This window comes from Aquarana catesbeiana, linkage group LG12 (assembly GCF_042186555.1).
Source record: "Aquarana catesbeiana isolate 2022-GZ linkage group LG12, ASM4218655v1, whole genome shotgun sequence".
Lineage (NCBI taxonomy): Eukaryota > Metazoa > Chordata > Amphibia > Anura > Ranidae > Aquarana > Aquarana catesbeiana.
In genome coordinates this window covers 43,929,799-43,952,816 of record NC_133335.1, presented here as the reverse complement: position 1 = coordinate 43,952,816, position 23,018 = coordinate 43,929,799, and the positions used below count along the sequence as shown (strand labels likewise).

The 23,018-nt window shown below is 43.6% G+C and overlaps 1 protein-coding gene across 3 annotated transcripts in view; it reads right to left on the bottom strand.

Moving 5' to 3' along the window:
• The window catches only part of LOC141114149 (tRNA N(3)-cytidine methyltransferase METTL2-like), a 52,728-nt gene that overhangs the window by 16,029 nt on the left and 13,681 nt on the right, over window positions 1–23,018 (bottom strand). Inside the window, exons 7-10 of one of the 3 annotated variants that reach the window (XR_012236878.1) lie at window positions 15,005–15,144; window positions 14,533–14,597; window positions 9,034–9,140; window positions 2,678–2,743 (exon numbers count right to left, since the gene is read on the bottom strand). Coding sequence is in view for 2 of the 3 variants with exons in the window: in XM_073607662.1 (XP_073463763.1) it covers window positions 2,678–2,743; window positions 9,034–9,140; window positions 15,005–15,144 (313 nt within the window). In the remaining variant the exon portion in view is untranslated. Of the gene's footprint in view, window positions 1–2,677; window positions 2,744–9,033; window positions 9,141–14,532; window positions 14,598–15,004; window positions 15,145–23,018 lie in introns of those variants that run through there. The other 2 variants (XM_073607663.1, XM_073607662.1) reach the window with 2 other exon arrangements.

The following is a 23,018-nucleotide window of genomic DNA, read 5'->3' as shown; positions in this document are numbered from 1 at the left end:
GCGCGGTATATATTTGTTTATAACTTACAGGATATTTAGTCCCCTCTGCACACTGTAATTTCATCCGTTGGCCCTATAACGCCAGTTTATACATGGCACAGATTTCAGCCAGTTCCTGATGGGCCAGCTGAAATTCAAGCTGTGCGTGGCCTTGTGGGCACTCTCCCACTCGACAACCTTTGAATGAAGGGAGGCTGGGTGGAGAACTGTCTAAACAAAACACTAAACAATGGCTGCATACAATCAGGTGCAGCCACTATTCAGGTATTCTAACAGCTGCAGGAGCCAGCTTTTAAAAAATAATAGCCATCAATACTAAATAGGAAAAGAGAATTGATGAATCAGATATCTTACTTAAGGGTATTCTTTTATTTTAGGTCCTTACCTGTTGTTAGGTACTTATATAGCGCCATCAATTTACGCAGAGCTTTACACATTTATTGCACATTTCTATCAGTCCTTGCCCTCAAGGATCTTACAATCTAAGGTCCCTAGGTCAGATTCATACAGCATACTAGGGCCAATTTACCCAGGAGCCAATTAACCTACCAGCATGTCTTTGGAGTGTAGGAAAAAGACAGAGTACCCGGAGGAGGCCCACGCAGGCACAGGGAGAACATGCAAACTCCAGGCATGTAATGCCATGGTGGTGATTTGAACTGACGACCCTAGTGCTGATGGGCCGAAGTGCTAATCACTTAGCCACTATGCTGCCCAATGTATGGAAAGCACAGGTCACCACAAAGTCCTGTAATGACATACAGTGGGTACGGAAAGTATTCAGACCCCCTTAAATTTTTCACTCTTTGTTATATTGCAGCCATTTGTTAAAATCATTTAAGTTCATTTCTTTTCCTCATTAATGTACACACAGCACCCCATATTGACAGAAAAACACAGAATTGTTGACATTTTTGCAGATTTATTAAAAAAGAAAAACTGAAATATCACATGGTCCTAAGTATTCAGACCCTTTGCTGTGACACCCATATATTTAACTCAGGTGCTGTCCATTTCTTCTGATCATCCTTGAGATGGTTCTACACATTCATTTGAGTCCAGCTGTGTTTGATTATACTGATTGGACTTGATTAGGAAAGCCACACACCTGTCTATAATGGGACCTTACAGCTCACAGTGCATGTCAGAACAAATGAGAATCATGAGGTCAAAGGAACTGCCTGAAGAGCTCAGAGACAGAATTGTGGCAAGGCACAGATCTGTCCAAGGTTACGAAAAACATTCTGCTGCACTTAAGGTTCCTAAGAGCACAGTGGCCTCCATAATCCTTAAATGGAAGATGTTTGGGATGACCAGAACCCTTCCTAGAGCTGGCCGTCCGGCCAAACTGAGCTATCGGGGGAGAAGAGCCTTGGTGAGATAGGTAAAGAAAAACCCAAAGATCACTGTGGCTGAGCTCCAGAGATGCAGTCGGGAGATGGGAGAAAGTTGTAGAAAGTCAACCGTCACTGCAGCCCTCCACCAGTTGGGGCTTTATGGCAGAGTGGCCCGACGGAAGCCTCTCCTCAGTGCAAGACACATGAAAACCTGCATGGAGTTTGCTAAAAAAAACACCTGAAGGACTCCAAGATGGTGAGAAATAAGATTCTCTGGTCTGATGAGACCAAGATCGAACTTTTTGGCCTTAATTCTAAGCGGTATGTGTGGAGAAAACCAGGTACTGCTCATCACCTGTCCAATACAGTCCCAACAGTGAAGCATGGTGGTGGCAGCGTCATGCTGTGGGGGTGTTTTTCAGCTGCAGGGACAGGACGACTGGTTGCAATTGAGGGAAAGATAAATGTGGCCAAGTACAGGGATATCCTGGACGAAAACCTTCTCCAGAGTGCTCAGGACCTCAGACTGGGCCGAAGGTTTACCTTCCAACAAGACAATGACCCTAAGCACACAGCTAAAATAATGAAGGAATGGCTTCACAACAACTCCGTGACTGTTCTTGAATGGCCCAGCCAGAGCCCTGACTTAAACCCAATTGAGCATCTCTGGAGAGACCTAAAAATGGCTGTCCACAAACGTTTACCATCCAACCTGACAGAACTGGAGAGAATCTGCAACTAGGAATGGCAGAGGATCCCCAAATCCAGGTGTGAAAAACTTGTTGCATCTTTCCCAAAAAGACTCATGGCTGTATTAGATCAAAAGGGTGCTTCTACTAAATACTGAGCAAAGGGTCTGAATACTTAGGACCATGTGATATTTACAGTTTTTCTTTTTTAATAAATCTGCAAAAATGTCAACAATTCTGTGTTTTTCTGTCAATATGGGGTGCTGTGCGTACATTAATGAGGACAAAAAATGAACTTAAAAGATTTTAGCAAATGGCTGCAATATAACAAAGAGTGAAAAATTTAAGGGGGTCTGAATACTTTCCATCCCCACTGTAGTTCAATTAAACCAGAGTGAGCAGAGTGGTACAAGGCATCTAGCACTTCCAGAGATGTGGGATGCTGAAGACTTCTTAACTCTAAAACATTGAAGATTGGTAGCCTAGATACCAGAACAGTTCCTTTTTTTTTTTCTTTCCAGGTTGTTGAGTGGATTTCAGTCAGCCATTATGTTGCAGGAGATTAATGTAAGAGAATGATTACAACAACCCTCTTGGCAAACCATTCACTCTTATATAGGCACCTTTATAAGTCGGGAAACACAGTCTTACCTTGAGTAAAGAAGTAGACCCTTGTGCCATCTCCTCTTACATAGAAGTTTTCAGACAGACATCGTCCTGGAGGAAACGCATGATAAACAGTATCATAAGAATGTAACTACACACTGAGAAATGCAATTTTACTCCTAGGAATAAACTACTGCATATGCAGAGGGCAAAAAGACCCACATTCAATACTAGCTCCACTGCATTGCATCTCATTGCATTAATCCATGACCAAAAATCATCACTTCTCTTTTTGTAATAAATCAACTTTTCTTGTTGCATGACTCATGGACCCCACCCTCTGAGTCATGGAACAAGTGCAAAATTACAGCAGAGATCCACAATTAGACCAGTGCAGATCATATATTCATCTTCTCTGGGTGCAAAGCCAGGAAGTGGAGATCTTGGCACTCCAGGAAGGAAGACTTGGCAGGACAGAAATAGAGTGGCTACCAACCCTTTTTTGCTTTAGAAGCCAATACACCCCTGGGCTCTCCCACTTCTTCTATAACTTCATTGACAATGCCTACTGTGACTTCTGCTTTCAATGCATGCATGCCTGTTCTGGGCTGGTCTAAGGAGGAACTACAACTTGCATTTAAAGAAATACTGTTGCCCTGCCCAATCAAGGCAAAAGTGACAGTGTGTATAAAGGTTAACCCTGACCCCTTTATACTGACCTCAGTGCTGAGAATTACCCAGTGCTTCCTGGTATGGGTGACCTCCTCCCATGTAGCGATTCACCACTAGGTCCGATCTGATGGAGGGGGTGATGTCACTGCTCCATCCAACACCAAATATTTTGGTGAAAAGGAATCATGGGGGGGGGGGTGTAAAGTAGTCAGGGGTTGGTCTTTAAGCTCGCTGTCACTTTACCCTAAATAGATGAGGTGATGGCGTCTCTTTAACCATTTCCCACCCAGCGTCATAAGATGTTGCAGACTTTGAGTGGGGGTATCTGAATGATGCCTGCAGTTACAGGCATCATTCAGATATCTTCTTTTAGAGCCGGCATTTCCCTTAACCGTAAGAACATTCATAGCGACCTCTCCCCCGCCCTCCGGTGCTTCTACCAACTCACCCGTGCGATCGGTGAGCTGGAGAAGGAACTGACCAGCACCAGATGTTGACAATAGAGATTTCCGGTGGGCCAGATGGCCCCCGAAGTCTCTATGATCGTTCGGAGGCTGGGCGCGATGTTATGCGTCACGCCCAACCACTGCATTTGAAAAAATAATTTACAATTTTTTGGGGATTTCAGGCTTCCCAGCCCAGGAGGTGAGATCTGGGGACTTATAGACTCCAGATCTCGCTGTAAAGAGTAGAGAATATTCCTATTGCAAGGGATGTTTAAAAAGAAAAAAAAAGAAAGCATCAAATTTGAAAAATAAGTAAAATTAACAATAAAGAAAGAAAAAAAAAAAGCGCCCCTGTCCCCGGGTGCTTGTTTGCAGAAGCGAACGCATACGTAGGTCGCGCCCACATACGTAGGTCGCGCCCGCATACGTAAACGGAGTTCAAACCACACATGTGAGGTATCGCCGCGAACGTTAGAGTGAGAGCAATAATGCTAGTGCAACACCTCCTGTGTAACTCTAAACAGGTAACCTGTAAAAATGTTTACGTCACCTATGGGGATTTTGAAGTACCAAAGTTTGGCGCCATGCCACAAGTGTGCGCAATTTTAAAGCGTGACATGTTAGGTATATATTTACTCGGCGTATCATCTTTCACATTATGTAAAAAAATTGGGCTAACTTTAATGTTTTTTTTTTAAATTGGATGAAACAGTTTTTTTCCCAAACGACCTAGGGTCTCTGCTAAAAAATCATATATAATGTTTGGGGGTTCTGAATAATTTTCTAGCAAAAAAAAAAAAAAAAACCCTGAATTTTTTCATCATACTTGCCTGTAAAATGGTTTTTATGGCAAAGGTCTTCAGACAGGAAGTGATCCCCTATATAACCCCTCCCACACAGGAAGCACTTCAGTTTTGTAGCAAGCACTGAATCCTCAAAAAAAAAAAAAAAAAAAAGAAGGAGGGGAGGGATCTCTGTGTCCCATGATGTACTCAAAGAAAAGGATTTTACAGGTAACTATGACGAAAAAATCCTATTTTCTTTTTCATACATCATGGGACACAGAGTCAAGCTAATATTCATTACTTACTGGGACGTGCCAGAGAAATAGCCTTGAGAGGAGGGAGACACCCTGCCAAACAATACCCATCAGAGCTTATACAGCAGCCCGCAGTACACTGCGGCCGAAAGCCAAATCCTCGGCTGCTTGAACATCCACTTGATAAAATTTTGTGAACATATGCACTGAAGACCAGGTAGCAGCTTTACAAATCTGAGCCACAGATACCTGATGGCGAAAAGCCCAGGAGGTTCCTACACCCCTGGTAGAATGAGCTCTCACCCTAAAAGGAGGAGCTTTATGTTTCAGATCATAGGCCTGAATGATCAATTGACGGACCCAATTGGCAATAGAAGCCTTGGAAGCTGCCTGCCCCTTCTTGAGTCCTTTTGGTAAAACAAAAAAGGAGTCTGATCCCCGGATCTCCTCAGATCTAGACAAATAAACCTTGACTGCCTGGACAACGTCCAATGAGTGCAGTCGTCTCTCTTCCACCGAGCAAGGCTGAGAGAAAAAAAGAAGGCAAAATAATGTCCTGATTTAAATGAAAGGTCGACACCACTTTTGGCAAAAAGGATGGAACAGGTCGTAACACGACCCTGTTGTGGTGAAGGATCGAGTATGGTTCCCTGCACGAAAGGGCCGCCCGCCAACTCCGACACCCTTCTAGCCAAGGTGATGGCCATCAGGAAGGCTAACTTGCGTGACAGCAAGTCTAATGGAATTTACTTGATAGGTTCAAATGGTTATTTCTATAACACAGACAACACCAAGTTCAAGTCCCAAGGACACATAGGTGACCTAATGGGGGAAGCAAGCGAGTTACCCCCTGCATAAAAGGTTTGGATCAGTGAATGGGAGGCTAAAGGCCTTTGGAATAATACTGATAGGGCTGAAACTTGACCTCTGATTGTACTCAAAGCCAATTTGATTTCCACAACTGACTGTAGAATAGAAAGAATTCTCCCAATCGCGTATTTCTGAGGATGCCATTTTCTGGCTTCACACCAAGCAATACAAGTCCTCCAGACCTTATGATAAATTTGTCTAGTGACAGCTTTTCTAGCATTCACTAGGGTAGATACTACTGATCCCGAGATACCACGGTCCTTTAACACCCTGGCTTCAATAGCCATGCCGTCAAATTTAGAGACTGTAAAATGGGGTGGAATATAGGACCTTGAGACAGTAGATCGGGGCGACATGGAAGCGTCCATGGCCCGTCTATTGTCAGAATCTCCAGGTACCAGGGCCTTCTGGACCAGGCTGGTGCCACCAGAATGCCTGGAACCCCCTCTTTCCGAATCCTGCGCAACAAATGTGGAAGGAGAGGGATCGGAGGGAAAGCATAAACCAGAGAGTACTGTCTCCATGGACAATCCGTAATTCCAGGACGTTGATGGGCAGGATCTGTTGTGTCCCTGACCATTTCCCCTGAGCTGTGAGCCCTTCTAGGGTCACTCCCCAGCCTGAGAGACTGGCATCTGTAGTCAGTACTCTCCAAGTTACCGGGAGAAAGGATTTTCCCTTTCGCAGGTTCTGATCCTGCAACCAGCAGTTTAGGCTTAAGTGTGCCCGAGGAGAGAAGCACATTGGATAATCCAGGGCTTTTCCTCTTCTGATCCAGGCCAACAAGGTGTCTTGTTGTAAAGGCCTGGAATGGAACTGGGCATAGGGCATTGCCTCGAAGGAGGATACCATCCTCATACAGAGCCGAATGGAGGGTTGTCTGGTGCCCCTTATCTGATGCACCTGAACCTTTAGGGCACAAATCCTTACAGGTGGCAAGAATATTCTTGATTGAACCGTATCTAGGATCAGACCTAAATACTTTAGACTTTGAGCTGGTTTCAAGGCTGACTTTTTGATATTTATGATCCAGCCTAAGCTTTTCAAATACCTCACTGTGCCCAATATGCTCTGTTCTAGAGCCTGTATTGAGTGATCTGAGTGGAAGGTCGTCCAGATACCCGAGCACCAGGATCCCTTGGGTCCTTAAAAGACCCAGTACTGGTGCTAGGGCCTTTGTGAAAACCCGGGGAGCTGTAGCCAGCCCAAAGCATAGAGCCACAAACTGAAAAGGACGTTCCTCTACTGCAAAACGTAGGAACCTCTGATGAGGCTAAAAGATAGGTATGTGTAAATGCGCGTCTTTTATATCGATGGAGGCTAGAAAGTCTCCCCTCAGGAGTGTGGCTACTAATGAGCGGACAGATTCCATCCGAAAGGACTGTATCAGTAGATACTTGTTCAGGGATCTTAGGTCCAAAATGGGCCTTGTGTCCCAGTTTGGTTTCTGAACCGTAAACAGGTTTGAGTAAAACCCTGTGTCCCTTTTGGATACCGGAACCTCTACAATCACTCCTTGATGCACTAGATGATGTAGTGCCTGAAGCAATAAGTTTCTTTTTTGGAGGATCCGAGGGAATTCTGGATCTAAAAAACCTCTGAGGGGGAACCCCACGCAACTCTAGCTTGTAACCACGAGATATAAATTGAGGTGACCCACTCGTCCTGAACTATTGTTCTCCAAATGTCTGCAAAGTGCAGCAGCCTTCCCCCCACTCGATGGAGTGGGGGCGTCCCCCTCAAAAGGAGGGCTTGGTGCTGGGTTTGAAGAATCTTGGACCCAGGGCTTTTTCTGGCCCTGGCCCTGTGGCTTGCCCCTGGCCCTAGCGCCCTGTTGGAGGCGGGACCACCTTGATGCTGAGACATTGAAGGAAGCAGTCCCTGAGGTTTTAAACGAGGGACGCCTGGTGCTTTTCTTCACAGGAAGTAGAGAATGCTTCACTCCGGAGATCTTTTGGATATATTTGTGCAAATGATCACCAAAAAAAAAAGGTTCCCCATGAAAAGGGAAACTTGCCAATAACTTTTTGCAAGGAAGCTCGGCTTACCAGTTCTTAAGCCATAAGAGTCTGCACATATGTACAGGCAAGAGAGCTAAACGAGAAACCTGCTGTATTGAATCCTTTAAGGCGTCAATAGCAAACCACAGCGCTCGAGAAATATCTGTCTTACTTTCAGGCAGATCATCCTCCTGGTTAGGCCTATCAGGCAGTTTGACCTGATCCTTTATGGACTGGCAGATACTAATTGCTGCAACAGCTGGCTGAATAGCTGAACTGGCCAAAGAAAAGGAAGCCTTTAATAATGACTCCAATTTCTTGTCAACAGGGTCTTTCAAGCCCTGTGCATTATCTACCAGACAAGTGAAGTTCTTGCTTAAGGAAGAGACTGCTGCATCTACTGCTGGCATGCTCCATTTTCTAATGAACTTTTCATCCATGGGATATAAAAGGGAACACCTCTTCTTAGGAGGAACAAAAATCTTGTCAGGATGTTCCCAATCAGCATACACCGCCTGTTCCAACAGCAAGTGTCTGTTCAGAGCCTGTTGTGTCCCACAGCTGCTTTCTGGAAGCACCGCATGCTTGGCCTATACAGCCTAAATAAGCTGGGTGTGCGCTGGAACGTTCTGTGCGTGCGAGCGCATGTGCGTGGTCCCTGCACAACGGGCGTGGCTGTATTCGCATATGACGCAAATTCTCGTGCGCCCAGATAAAGGCTACTGCGCGTGTGCGGCATGGCCGCCAAACAAACAACTGCTAAGTCCAGCGGCACTTTTGCAAATGCACATGTGCTATGGCCGCCAAACAACTGCTGAAAACAGGGGCACTCTTGCGAATGCACGTGTGCCATGGTGAACCAAGGTGAAATGGCGCACCGTCGTGGGCCATCATACAGGTAAGAAACAGCCAGAACAGTTTGTGAGACTAGAGACCTGGAGCTCAGAGAGCTCAAACAAACCGTGCCATCCACCTTGCAGACACTGGTAAAAACTGAAGTGCTTCCTGTGTGGGAGGGGTTATATGGGGGATTACTTCCTGTCTGAAGATCTTTGGTCTACCAGTGTCCATTCACCTGGTGATGGAGTATAACCCAGTAGGTAATGAATATTAGCCTGACTCTGTGCCCCATGATGTATGAAAAGTAAATGATGATTTTTACATGTAGGAGAGAAGTGTCAGTATTGGCCCGGTAGGCAAGTAGTTAAATATACTTTTTTTTTTCTTAAGGAAATTAGCATCAGCATTTGCTTTATTTTATATCCTCCTGAATCTAGAGTTAAAGGTTTTACTCCTAGATCATTGGATATAGCGCTCCAAGAAGACCCCTACAGAGATTTCACAATCTTGGCACCTGTGGGAGACCAGTAATACCTTTCTTAAAACGTAGCTGGGCCATGTCAAAACGGCCATAGTCCCGCAACAGGATGCAGCCACCAGGTTTCAGAAGCCTACTTAAACGTGAAATGGCCTCTTGCATCCTGCAAAGAGAGAAAAAAGATGGAAATTAAATGTAGCAAAAAAGGGTGTGGAATGAATTGGCTGTGGCAGTTTCAGTTGATACAGCTTCACATTTGAAAAACATGTTCTATTTTGCTTTAACCACTTAAGGACTAGCCTCGTTTTGAGATTTTGGTGTTTACAATTTTAAAACATTTTTTTTTGCTAGAAAGTTACTTAGAACCCCCAAACATTATATATTGTTTTTTTTTCTAACACCCTAGAGAATAAAATGGCGGTCATTGCAATACTTTTTTTCCCTTGTAATAGAAAAAAGCATGACAGGTCCTCTTAAATATGAGATCTGGGGTCAAAAAGTCCTCAGATCTCATATTTGGACTTAAATGCAATAAAAAAATTGTCATTTGAAAAAATTACTTTGAAAAAATGACCCTTTAAGACGTATGGGCGGAAGTGGGGTCGCTTCCGCCCTGCAATGGTATGGAGACGGGTGGGGGACATCTTTCCCTCACTCGTCTCTATACCCGGCCACGGACAGGTCCCGATCCCCTCTGCTGCTGCTGACGGCTCCAGTCAGCAGCAGAGGGCGCGGGAGAGGGGTGGCGCACAACCAAACACGACCGGCTCCTGAAGAGATAGATACCTCGGTTGTGGCAGCAGCTGCTGCCGTTACCGAGATATCCATCTTTAAAGTACCGACGTATATGTACAGGGGCTGGTCGGCAAGTAGTTAAAAAGAGACGTATGGGTTTTTTTTTTGCCCCATCATACCTAGGTGGATGCAGCATCGGTCCGATTCTGCATCTGTCCCCCGGCGCCTCTACACTGAGAACCGAGCGATCAAACATCGCCGATGGCTCGGTTCTCACATACCCCCGAGCATAGAGCTGCTGACTGCCAATCAGCATCTCTCCTCTCTGCTCCTACATGCTCACTGGATCGCCGAGCTGTGGAGGGGGGGGGGGGGAGCGGCTCGCTGAGAGGGTGAGATGGGTGTCAGTCCAGGCACCTGGTGGATCCAGACTTTGATTCCTGTGATGTCAGCAGAGAGCGGACTTCAGTCCGCACTTTGCTGAAAATGGGTCACAGGAGTGCAAAATGAATTGCACTCCTGTGACCCATAGGAGAAGCCCAGCCAAACGAGCTCAGGCTGGACTTGTTTTGACTGCAGCACAGCATACACTCCCCACACCTGTAAGATGCCAATGAATGGAGGAAAGTGCTGACAAAAACCAATTGTGCATGCGTGGAAGTTGCAGTATCGCAAGCTACCCAATTGCCAAGTGAAAAAGATACCAGTAAAGGAAGAAGCATCAGAGAAGAAGGCAGCACAGGTGATGGAGCGGGAACAGACAGCACAGAGCCGTCATCGATGGAACACGGCAAACACATTATTGCAAATGCTGGCAAAATGTCCCCAAGTTGTGCTCTAAAGAGACAGTGGGGGAGAATTACTAAAACTGGGAGCACTCAGAATCTGGTGCAGCTGTGCATGGGAGCCAATCTGCTTCTAACTTCAGCTTGTTCATTTAAGCTTTGACAATAAAAACCTGGAAGCTTATTGGTTTCTGTGCAGGGCAGCACCAGATTTTGCATTTTCCAGTTTTAGTAAATCTTCCCCCTTGTCACCATACCTTTATGGGGCAAAATGATAGCGTCTTTATAAAGAGCTCCTCTGACTCCAATACGCTAACCTTATCTGTGCTCCTTCCAAGTGGTGACATCACTCCCAAGATCACATGACATTTGGGACTAGCAGTTGGCTGCTAGACCCAAGCACTGTCACAGAGCAGAAGATCACATGCTCCTCCATACCTGGAAGTGCCGAGTACTGTCTATGGCTACAGAGGAAAAAGGAGTGGTGAGGGTGCGCTGATAACACAGAGTGGGTCAGAGGAAGAGACATTGTTAGTCTGCTCTGCAATGGCAAAGTGTCAGTGTCTCTTTAAGGCTACATATTGTGAAAGAGTACTATGCATGATTTAGCAGGAATATTTAAATTAGACAAGTTTCCTGCTGAAGTCTATTAAAGTAACTGAAGAAGTACAATATAGACACCTAGTGGTGTCTTCATATACATTCAGATGCCTTCAACACACAACCCAATATCCTCCACAAATCCTTCACCACTCCTTTAATAGTAGTATAAAATATAGTGTTATTAGCCATTCACATATTCACTGGCGGATAATCATTGGCACCACTTTCCTATAAAACTTTCCAAAACCAGACTTGCATTGAAAACGGATTTTTATTGTGCTTAGCTTCATAAACCTAACTGTTCAATGTACACTTTGGCACCTTAATCCTATTTTCAATGCATGCCTGGTTTTGGATAGTATTATAGGCGAACCAGCTCCACTCCAGGCTATCTAACCACTTGACAACTGGGCACTTAAACCCCCTTCCTAACCAGACCAATTTACAGCTTTCGGTGCTCTAACATTTTGAATGACAATTACTCAGTCATGCAACACTGTACCCATATGAAATTTTTGTCCTTTTTTTCATACAAATAGAGCTTTCTTTTGGTGGTATTTAATCACCACTGTTTTTGTTTATTTTTTGCGCTATAAATCAAAAAAAGACTGAAAATTCGGTAAAAAAAAAAAATCTTTTTTTCTGTTAAAATTTATTGCAGAGTATTGGCGAGTATTGGCAGAGTATTGCACATTATTGCAGAGTACTGCAGAGTATTGCACATTATTGCAGAGTACTGCAGAGTATTGCACATTATTGCAGAGTACTGCAGAGTATTGCACATTATTGCAGAGCATGGGCACAGAGCAGCGCTGTGGGCACTACAGATCCAACCCAGCTAAAAATGATCTCTCCCCCTCTCCCCTCGCACTGTACAGATCGGTACAGAGAGGGGAGGGAGGAACCGGCATCATGACATGACGCCGGTTCATTTACAAGTGATCGCTCCGTCATTTGACGCTACAAGCGGCCATTTACCTTGATGCGCCGGGTCTTCCAAACCCGGCGGTCACGGATGTTTGTGGGAGCGAGCCCCAGGGGGCGCGCGAGAGCAACATTCTGGGAGGACATCCCACGGACGCCCACCCAGAATAAGCCGACCGCGCTGTAGTCGTCTTTTTTCGGCTATGGCCCGGTCGGCAAGTTGTTAAGAGTCTCATCACTATAAGGGGCAGTCTTACTGGCCAATAAATGTTTACAGGGTCATTCCTTTAAAGAGGAAGTACAGTCACCAGCTCTCTGCTTTCGGAGCTCTGAGAGCTGAGCGATCAGCGGTGTTTGATCGCTCGGTTCTCAGTCTTAGAGCCAGAGGGGGACAGATGCTGCATCCACGTAGGCAAGTATGATTCTTAAACAAAGGCTTTTTGAACAATGTACTTCAATATGACATTTCCTACTAAGTGAAGAGAGGTCCCGCTGCTCACAGGTGAGTCGGCATCAGCTGTGTTTCAAAAGTGAAATCACGCAGCAGTCACATGTGAAGCAAGAAAATGGGATAGGCTGCATTCCCACACAAACGTATCAATTCAATCACTTTATTGAAGAATCATAAAAGCACTACATGGCTGTTCCATGTAGTGCTTTTATGACTCTTCAATAAAGTGATTGAATTGATACTTTTGTGTGGGAGTGCAGCCTATCCCATTTTCTTTCTTCACATATGACACTTCCTACATTTCTTTTTTTGTAGCATTAATTTATATAAAAAGTTCTTTTGATTGTTGTTGACCTTAATACTAAAATATGCTAATTTGCTCTTGGGTGGAGTTTGTAGGACTATAAATGCTTTACCATTCCAGTCCTAAATATGCTATGACGAAGGCTCTCGCCGAAACGAGTCAGATTTTTAGTTTTATTTTCACTCTTATGTAGTCAATAAATATGCATACGGATTACAGTGTTGCTGGCTCCATCTTTTTGCTCATTCCCCCTCTGCAACATGTTAGTGATAAGCATAACTGTACAAGGAAAAATGTATCTGCACCCATGATATATCAGCTTCTCCTAATCTGTTCTGCGTATGCAATTCTGTTGCTCAGCATGATGTAGCTGGTGAGAATAGTGGTGGACACATATGATTTACAGGGGAAGGGAGGCTCAGTCCTGGTGGGAGAGCATAGTCTAGGACAGTGATGGCAAACCTTGGCACCCCAGATGTTTTGGAACTACATGTCCCATGATGCTCAACAACACTGCAGAGTGTATGAGCATCATAGGAAATGTAGTTCCAAAACATCTGGGGTGCCAAGGTTCGCCATCACTGGTCTAGGAGATGCCCTGACAATCACCCGCCACTCTACTATCCAGCCAAATTCTTCATGTGCTTGCGCCTGCGTGCTGCAAACCCCGAGAGCTGTGCACTTCTTCACTCCAGGTCTGGATCTGCAGAAATCCCCTCTGTACCATTCTCAGGCTCTCTCCTTCCAGTTTTCAGAGGGCATTTGACAGGCAGTGAAGAAGTGTTATATCCCCCCGTCACCACCTGATTTAACCCTATAATGCCACACTGCTGTGCTGAAATTGTATGCATTGCACACAGTTGCAGTGAGACCCTATTGAACTCAATGGGCGAGTTTGATAAGCAGAGCCACTTGTCAAACACTGTGGCGTAGAGTTAAAAATGCCACGGCATGTGAACAGCCCAGACTGTTACTTTATAGTTCGGGTGGGAGGCAAAACCGTGGCTCAGCTGCCTGTTTTTAGCACTCTCCGACCGCCCATCTGAAAGACACCTATTTCATAAGCTGTTGTACCTATTATTCTAGAGTCAGGTGTTTGTTTTCTATGTGTTTATGGACCTTCCCAGGTCCAAAATTAACACTGAGGAGAATTAAAGTGTTACTGAACCACCAGCAGTAAAAATCAGTCTGTATATGCAGTAAAGCATGCCTGTTATATTCACTGTGGAACCTAATGGATTAATCCTGCACATTGTGTAAAATGGCTATTTGAGCTCTCCTCCTTCCACTGTCCCCTAATAATTTCCTGATAAAACAGAGTCTATGAAGTCAGGCTGCACATGCTCTGTTTGGTGTGTATTGCTAGAGTCTAGAGAGGTTTTTCGTTCTTGGGAGAAAGCATGTGATCAGCACAGGGCCAATCAGCACTGTCCAGACAGAGGGTCAGGGGTCTTGCAGTCTCATAGGACAGTCAAAAAACTCCCCCTTCAAGCTTTAACCAAGTGCTTGGCTGGACACTTATAGAAGTCACAAGACTGCTATATACTGCTGATGAGAATAGGTAATTTAGCAGTTTATATTTAATAAAATAATTGCATTGCAGTGTACTGTGGAAGACCAAGTATAGTGAATGCAGGGTCCTGGGTTTAGTAACACTAAGTTCGGCCCTCCACAACAGTCTCAGTTTCTTATGTGGCTCCTTCAGAAAATAAATTGCCCACCCTTGCTTTACTTTTCTGATAAGCATACTTACTCCTGGTCAGTGACTCAAAGTAGTGAAGTCGGAGGGTCTGCATAACAGCCAGGCAACTAGATCTTCTAGAAAAAAAGTCAACAATTACAGCTTTTCTATGATCTCCAGTTACTAAACCAGCATAATGAACCACATGATCAGGAACTACGTGTCACCTGTCTGGCTGTGCAGTGTGGAAAATGTGTGTAAATCACAAGACTTGCTAGACTGGCTGACTTTCAGCTGTGTATATAGCAATTCGATTTTTATTTTAAAAAAACCCTAAAAAAAAAAAAAAATGATCTGGTGAGGAGTTCACTTTAAATACTTCAATTGAAGCTGTTCTTGTTACACAATGTGGTCAGGACAATCCATTTTATAGAAAGGTACATATTAAAATCATTGGCTGCAAACTCAGCAGAAAGTCCACAGCTGCAGTTTTCCATCTAAGTCCCTGGTGCAGAAATAGTTTGCCATTTTACAGGTCACTCACTTGCTTGGAAGGATGGCTGAAAGGACAAAGATGAGAACAATGACATCTAAGCTCTCCTCAGGAATGGGGTACTGCAAATTCTCATCCGATAGGTCGTGGACAAAGGCGAAGCATCGTGATGGATCATAATGAGGATTAGTCTGTAAAAGTTGGAACAGAAACTATTACTTTCATGCACTATACTTAATGTGGAAAAGTGCAGCGCTGGAAAATTATTTAGAATAATGTGTAAAATTATTAAAAATATTACAACCTTAAATAATTGCAAATCTGGGATGCCACGTGGAAATACCATATGAAAAATAATTATAATGAAATAATAATATAAATTGCGTGAACCCAGTCCATATATAAGTGACACATGTATTTAGTCCATAAAAAGTGATGTAGAAAATGTGACATATATAGAGGTAGAGAGTGGGTTGATAGTAGATCCACCACCGCTCAAAAGGGAGGCTTACCAGAACAAATGGACCCAGATGGGCATATACCCACTAGGTCAATCAGGTTTGTAAAGTCCTTGATGGCAGCTACCACAGAAGGCACGGTTCAAGGTGGCCCGGGTGCTTGTAATGAAGTATTGAATGTGGATAGGTCCAATCAGGCGTCAATTCTTAGATGTGGGGGCTCCATCAGCTTTCTTTTTTAGACTCTTTCCACCTGGTAATCCGGCCAGTAAGTTTGTTATTTTTCAAAAGAACAAGCTGTCCTATTTCCACAGGGGAGACCAGGAGGCAGCACAGTTCTGGAGAGAGGGCGGGAGCTGAATACCACCCAACTTTGATTACCACCCAACTATTACTTTCATGCACTATATTCCACATTTCTTTCATGCATAAATATATGTAGAACCACTTGACCTCCGGAATATTTACCCCCCCCCCCCCCCCCCACTTTCATGTCCAGGCCATTTTTTGCTTTATGGAACTGCATTACTGACAATTGTGCAGTCAACGCTGTACATAAATTACATTTATGTCATTTCTTCCCATAGAGCTTTCTTTTGGTGGTATTTGATCACCTCTGGGTTTTTTTTATTTTTTGTGCTAAAAACAAAAAAAAGACAGACAATTTTGAAAAAAGAAAAAAAAAAAAAATGTTTTTTTTAAATTTCTGCTCTAAAACATATCCGATAAAAATCTAAAAAAAAAAAAAAAAAATCAAATTTCTTCATAAAATTTAGGCAAATATGTATTCTACTACATATTTTGGTAAAAAATACTAATTAATGTACATTGATTGGTTTGCACAAAAGTTATAGTGTCTACAAACTATGGGATTCATACTGGAATTTTTTTTTTTTTTTATACTAGTAATGGTGGCGATCAGCAACTTATAGCGGGTCTGCGATATTGCGGCAGACAATTTGACACTTTGTGGGAATCAGCGACAAGTATATACTGATCAGTGCTAAGAATATGCACTGTCACTGTACTAATGACACTTGCTGGGAAGGGGTTAAACATCTAGGGCTATCAAAGGGTTAAATGCGTGCCTAACCAGTGTTTTTGTGTACTGTGTGTGGTGCTTTTACTAAGGGATGCAATGGATTTTCTTTCCCTGCTTTGCAGGGAAAGAAGATCCATCACATCCCTGCTGAGAGAACAGAGCTCTGACTGGTTTACATAGGCAGAGCTCCGTTCTGTGTCTCTCCTCGTCGATCAGTGGATGCAGGCGGACATCCATCGGACGGCACCCGCTGATCGGCTTGTGCTGTGTCTAATCACGGTGCACGCGCCCTACCCGGAAATGTACCTACCCTGTTTCCCTGAAAATAAGACCTAGCGTGATTGTCAGTGATGGCTGCAATATAAGCCCTACCCCCCCCCCAAATAAGCCCTACCTGTTTCCCCAAAAATGAGCCCTACCCTGAAAATAAGACCTACAAGGACTTTAACTAGGGCTTGTTTGGGGGGTAGGGCTTATATTGCAGCCATCACCGACAAGCACGCTAGGTCTTATTTTCGGGGAAACAGGGTAGTACATGATCTGGAGCAGTAGAGCCGCTCTGCTGTCGTATAACTGAGTTATGCAGTCAGCAAGTAGATAATCAATCATGTTTTGTTTATTAATACTTTTATGATTGGAAAAGGTTTTGCATCTGAGGTTGTCACCAGACAGTACTGTCAAAGCACTGAGGGCTGTGTGACCAATTAAAAAAAAAAAATCAATTCTTGATCCTATAACAATTATAGAGGTTTACCAACATGTTAAAAAACTCTGGACACAAAAAAGATCACTTTTGTCTCTTGAATTATTCGGGGATGTGCATGTCAAGCAAAACAAAAGATTTATTTGCACAGGAAGACTTATGAACCCTCAATTCACTTTTCTTTTTTTTTTAAATGTTGTTTCAATAAGGTTTATTCTGTTTTTAACAAGGAGTTAACATGCAATAATTCTGCCCATGCAGGGGCTAGCTTTGACATTTATACCAAGGGTTGGCTTGCATGATAGCAAAGGAAGGCTAAAATAAGGAAATGTAAGAAAACCAAGAACTGACACAACAGCAGTAAATAGGCATAGGCATAGTCAATAAGCCATAAAGGCCACAGGGTCCTGGATAGGTTCCCCACAACAACGGGACGTCTCCAGGGCCCGCCGATACCTCTACAGTGGTGCAATATACAGCCTATACAAATCCAAAAAAGGAAGAGAATCGATCAGAAATATGAAGGAAATTAGGTAAGAAGGTGACGCTGCAGGGCAAGGGATCACACACCTAAAAATTGGGAATTGGAGATAAGAAAGGAAAAAGGGTGAAAAGCACCAGAAGGCCACAGGCCAAGAAAAAGGGGGAGGGAAGGGCACGGGAGCCCCAATTCACTTTTATCAGGTATTTCAAATCATACTTCCTTAAAGGGTAAACACTTTTGTGAGGGAAAATTAAAAAAAAAGGCAAATAAAGAAAAAATAATATAGAGCATACAATTGCGACACTAATCATTTTGTAATTGAATGTTATTAAAAATTACCTTTCCTTTTCAATCTGCAGCCAATGTAATTTTCTGAGAATTACATTGCAATAGGGCTACCTGGAGTTGTTCTGTACACAGAGTGTGTACTGACCACTCCCCAGAAACATCAGTTCCTGCTTGTGTGATTGGCTCACCAGGTTTTCCCAGAAGTCTCAAAGCCTCAAAGTCGCACGATTTTGCCGCAATTTCAGGGAATGCCTGTGTAACTGGCATCAAAGTCGGGCCAAAGTAGTGCAGGGACTATTTTGAAGTCATACTAATATGAATGGTTGTCATTGGAAATCATGGGGAATGACTTGTCATGCTACTTTGCAGTCCCAAATCATGGGACAAGTTGTACAAGTACGAAAGGGGCCTAAGATTTCAGGCATCCCTTGCAACAAAAACGTCATTTCTTGAGAGATACTTTCAATAGGAACACGTCTAAAGGGATGCAGGCCCAGCAGATTTCCTCATTAGTCCCCTGTAGCTCCACACCTGACAGTTAATTATGAAACCACTCCCATTAGACCTACTCAGAACAGAGGCACAGAGACATGGATTTCTTCAGAATATCAAAAGGTTATTGCAACAAAGTTTGTTATAATCCTTGCAATGTACATAGATCACCCAGAGGGGAATGTTTTTTCTCCACAAAAGTGGAGTTACGCTTTAAACTAAATCTCTCTAAAACCGAGCTGATAATATTCCCCCCCTCCCCCACCCGTGCCCCCATCCATGACTTTTCCATCAAAATCAATAATGCAATCATCAATCCCTCCCCTCACCCCAGGGTACTAGGTATAATCCTAGACTCTGACCTGTCCTTTCAGCCCCAAATCCAATTGTTGTCAAAAGCTTGTAGATTTCACCTTCGTAACAGCTCTAAAATGTGCCCCTTTTTACTAATGAATCCACCAAACTACTCATTCACTCCCTTGTTATCTCTCGCCTTGACTATTGCAACTCTCTCCTCATAGGCCTACCTCTCCATAGGCTATCCCCTCTTCAGTTTACCATGAATGCTGCTGTCCTACTCATCTACCTTACCTGCTGCTCAGTGTCTGCCATCCCTCCCTGCCAATCCCTACACTGGCTTCCGATCGCCCAGCAAATTCAATAGATTCAAAAGACTAACTACAACATACAAAGCCATTCACAACTCCGCCCCGAGCTACATCAATACTGTCTTTAAATATCACCCAAACCGTCCTCTACACTCCTCTCAAGACCTCCTGCTCTCAAGCTCCCTTGTCTCCTCCTCCCATGCTCGTCTCTAGTGTCAGAAACCATGAATCAGACTGAGACAGAAGTACAGTTAAATCACACTTGTTTAAAATAAAAAAAGTTAAACAGACTAAACGTAGTCAAAACAGAGTTCAGGAACCGGAACGGATAGTCAGACAACCCAAAACGTCAGGGAGCCAGAGATGAGCGCAGTAGAACAGCAGGCAGGATCTGAAACCAGAAAGAATGTCAGCCAAGCAAGTCTTTAACAGGAACACAGGAGAGCATCTCTAGAGATGTGACCAAGGCGAAGGCAGAGATCATCTGGACTGGACGGCTTAAGTAGGCAGGACTGACGAGCAGGATATCTAGAACTTCTCCAGAGCCTCTTCCATCTTCTGGAACTCTCTACCTCAATCTAGCCGGCTATCTCCAACTCTGGCTGCCTTTAGGCGATCCCTGAAAACTCATCTCTTCAGGGAAGCCTATCAAGCCTCCAACAAATGTTTTATCACTTCCATCAGCTCATCCCCCACAGTTATAACCTTTTGTACCACTTGCCCCACCATCTTAGATTGTAAGCTCTTATGAGCAGGGCCCTTAACCCTCTTGTATTTTATTGTATTGTAACTGTACTGTCTACTTTTTTACATTGTAAAGTGCTACGTAAACTGTTGGCGCCATATAAATCCTGTATAATAATAATCTAGATCAGTCTTTCTTCACCAGGGTTCTGTATAACCCTGAGGTTCTACCAAAGGTTGCCAGAGGATCCTTGAGGAATGAGCTCACGGATGACTCACAGATAAGTTTCTATGGACACCAATGATCTTTACAGACATCTGCATGTGGGATTGTTCCCACAAACCACTAAGGAGCATTCCGCCCACTGACCATCACACGTATGTACATGGAGCTGTAAATATACTATTAGCAGGGACTCCAAAATCATGTGGTCTTCCCACAGACTTTTCTCTTCCTAAAATTCCTTACACCTGATAAAAGTAAAATTTATCTATGCTTTCCAAGATGCTTTAAAGATGATTGTAAATGCTCCATTTATTTATTTTTTTATACACAGTATCTCACAAAAGTCAGTACACCCCTCACATTTTTCTAAATATTTTATTATATCTTTTCATGTGACAACACTGAAGAAATGACACTTTGCTACAATGTAAAGTAGTGAGTGTACAGCTTGTATAACAGTGTAAATTTGCTGTCCCCTCAAAATAACTCAACACACAGCCATTAATGTCTAAACCGCTGGCAACAAAAGTGAGTACACCCCTAAGTGAAAATGTCCAAATTGGGCCCAGAGTGTCAGTATTTTGTGTGGCCATTATTTTTCAGCACTGACTTAACCCTCTTGGCCATGTAGTTCACCAGAGCTTCACAGGTTGCCACTGGATTCCTCCCCCACTCCTCTATGATGACATCACAGAGCTGGTGAATGTTAGAGACCTTGTGCTCCTCCACCTTCCATTTGAGGATGCCCCACAGATGTTCAATAGGGTTTAGATCTTGAGACATGCTTGGCCAGTCTATCACCTTTACCCTCAGCTTCTTTAGCAAGGCAGTGGTTGTCTTGGAGGTGTGTTTGGGGTCATTATGTTGGAATACTACCCTGCGGACCTGTCTCCGAAGGGAGGGGATCATGCTCTGCTTCAGTATGTCACAGTACATGTTGGCATTCATGGCTCCCTCAATGAACTGTAGCTCCCCAGTGCCGGCAGCACCATCCAGCCCCAGACCATGACAGTCCCACCACCATGCTTGACTGTAGGCAAGACACACTTGTTTTTTTGTACTCCTTACCTGGTTGCTACCACACCATCTGAACCAAATAAGTTTATTTTGGTCTCATCAGACCACAGGACATGGTTCCAGTAATGTCCTTAGTGTGCTTCTCTTCAGCAAACTGTTTGTGGGCTTTCTTGTGTATCATCTATAGAAGAGGCTTCCTTCCGTGATGACAGCCATGCAGACCAATTTGATGCAGTGTGTGGAGTATGGTCTGAGCACTGACAGGCTGACCCTCCACCCCTTCAACCTCTGCAGCAATGCTGGCAGCACTCATATGTCTATTTCCCAAAGACAAACTCTGGATATGATGCTGAACACATGCACTCAACCCCTTTGGTCAACCATGGCTAGGCCTGTTCTGAGTGGAACCTGTCCTGTTAAACTGCTGTATGGTCTTGGCCACTGTGCTGCAGCTCAGTTTCAGGGTCTTGGCAATCTGCTTATAGCCTAGGCCATCTTTATGAAGACAATATATAGTTCTTTGCCATTAGGTGCTATGTTGAACTTGACCAGTATGAGAGAGTGAGAGCGAGAACACCAAATTGAACGCACCTGCTCCCCATTCACACCTGAGAACTTGTAACACTAACGAGTCAAATGACCCTGGGGAGGAAAAATGGCTAATTGGTCCCAAATTGGATATTTTCACTTAGGGGTGTACTCACTTTTGTTGCCAGCGGTTTAGACATTAATGGCTGTGTGTTGAGTTATTTTGAGGGGACAGCAAATTTACACTATTATACAAGTGTTCAGTTGTTGTCACATGAAAAGATAAAATAAAATATTTACAAAAAAATGTGAGGGGTTTAATCACTTTTGTGAAATGCTGTAACAAACATGTCATACTTACGTGCTCTGTGCAATGGTTCTGCACAGAGCATCCCCTATCCTCCTCTTCTGGGGTCCCCTGCTGGCGCTCCTGGCCCCACCCCACCTAGTGCCCCCATAGGAAGCTGCTTGCTATAGGGGCACTTGTGCATGCTTGCTCCTTTGAATGTCCATTGACACAGAGTGTGGCTCGGCCTCACCCCCAACTCCCTTCTCACTGGCTGCAATTGACAGCAGCCAATGTCTCCCACTGCTGTCTCTTGAGCCAATAAGGAGGGAAAGAACCAAGAGAGCCTCTGCTTTTGTGCAAATCACTAGATCGAGATCAGGCTCAAGTATAAGGACAGGTAAGTATAATGAAAAGCCTGCATTAAGGTAAAAAAAAGTACCTTTAGAACTACTTTAAATTATGGTTATTTATCACTGGTATTTTTTAAGCTATGACAGTTTATGCAGTGCGTTGCACCTATAACCCTTTCATGCCTAAGCCTATTGCTGACATTTGGTGTTTACAAGTTAAAATCCGTATTTTTTGCTAGAAAATTACTTAGAACTCCCAAACATTATATTATATTATATTATAATATATATATATATATATATATGCAGAGAATCTAGAGAATAAAATGGCGATTGTTGCAATATTTTATGTCACATTTATTGTATTTGTGCAGCGGTGTTTTAAATGCAATTTTTTGGGAAAAGGGACGCCTTCATGAATTTTAAAACAAAACAGTAAAGTTGGCCCAATTTTTTTGTATAATGTGAAAGAGGATGTTACGCCAAGTAAATAGATACCAAACATGTCACGGTTTATAATTGCACGCACTCGTGGAATGACGACAAACTACAGTACCTAAAAATTTCCATAGGCGACTCTTTAATTTTTTTTTACAGTTACCAGGTTAGAGTTACAGAGGAGGTCTAGTGCTAGAGTTATTGCTTTCACTCTGACAATCGCAGTGATACCTCGCATGTGTGATTTGAACACCGTTTACATATGCGGGCGCGACTTCCGTATGCGTTTTCTTTGCAGTGCGAGGTCGCGGGGACGGGGGCGCTTTAAAAAAAAAAAAATTTTTCTTATTTATTTGATATTATTAAATTGTGTTTTTAAAAAAAAAAAAATTGATCACTTTTATTGCTGTCAATAGAAATGTAAACATCCCTTGTGACAGTAATAGGTGGTGACAGGT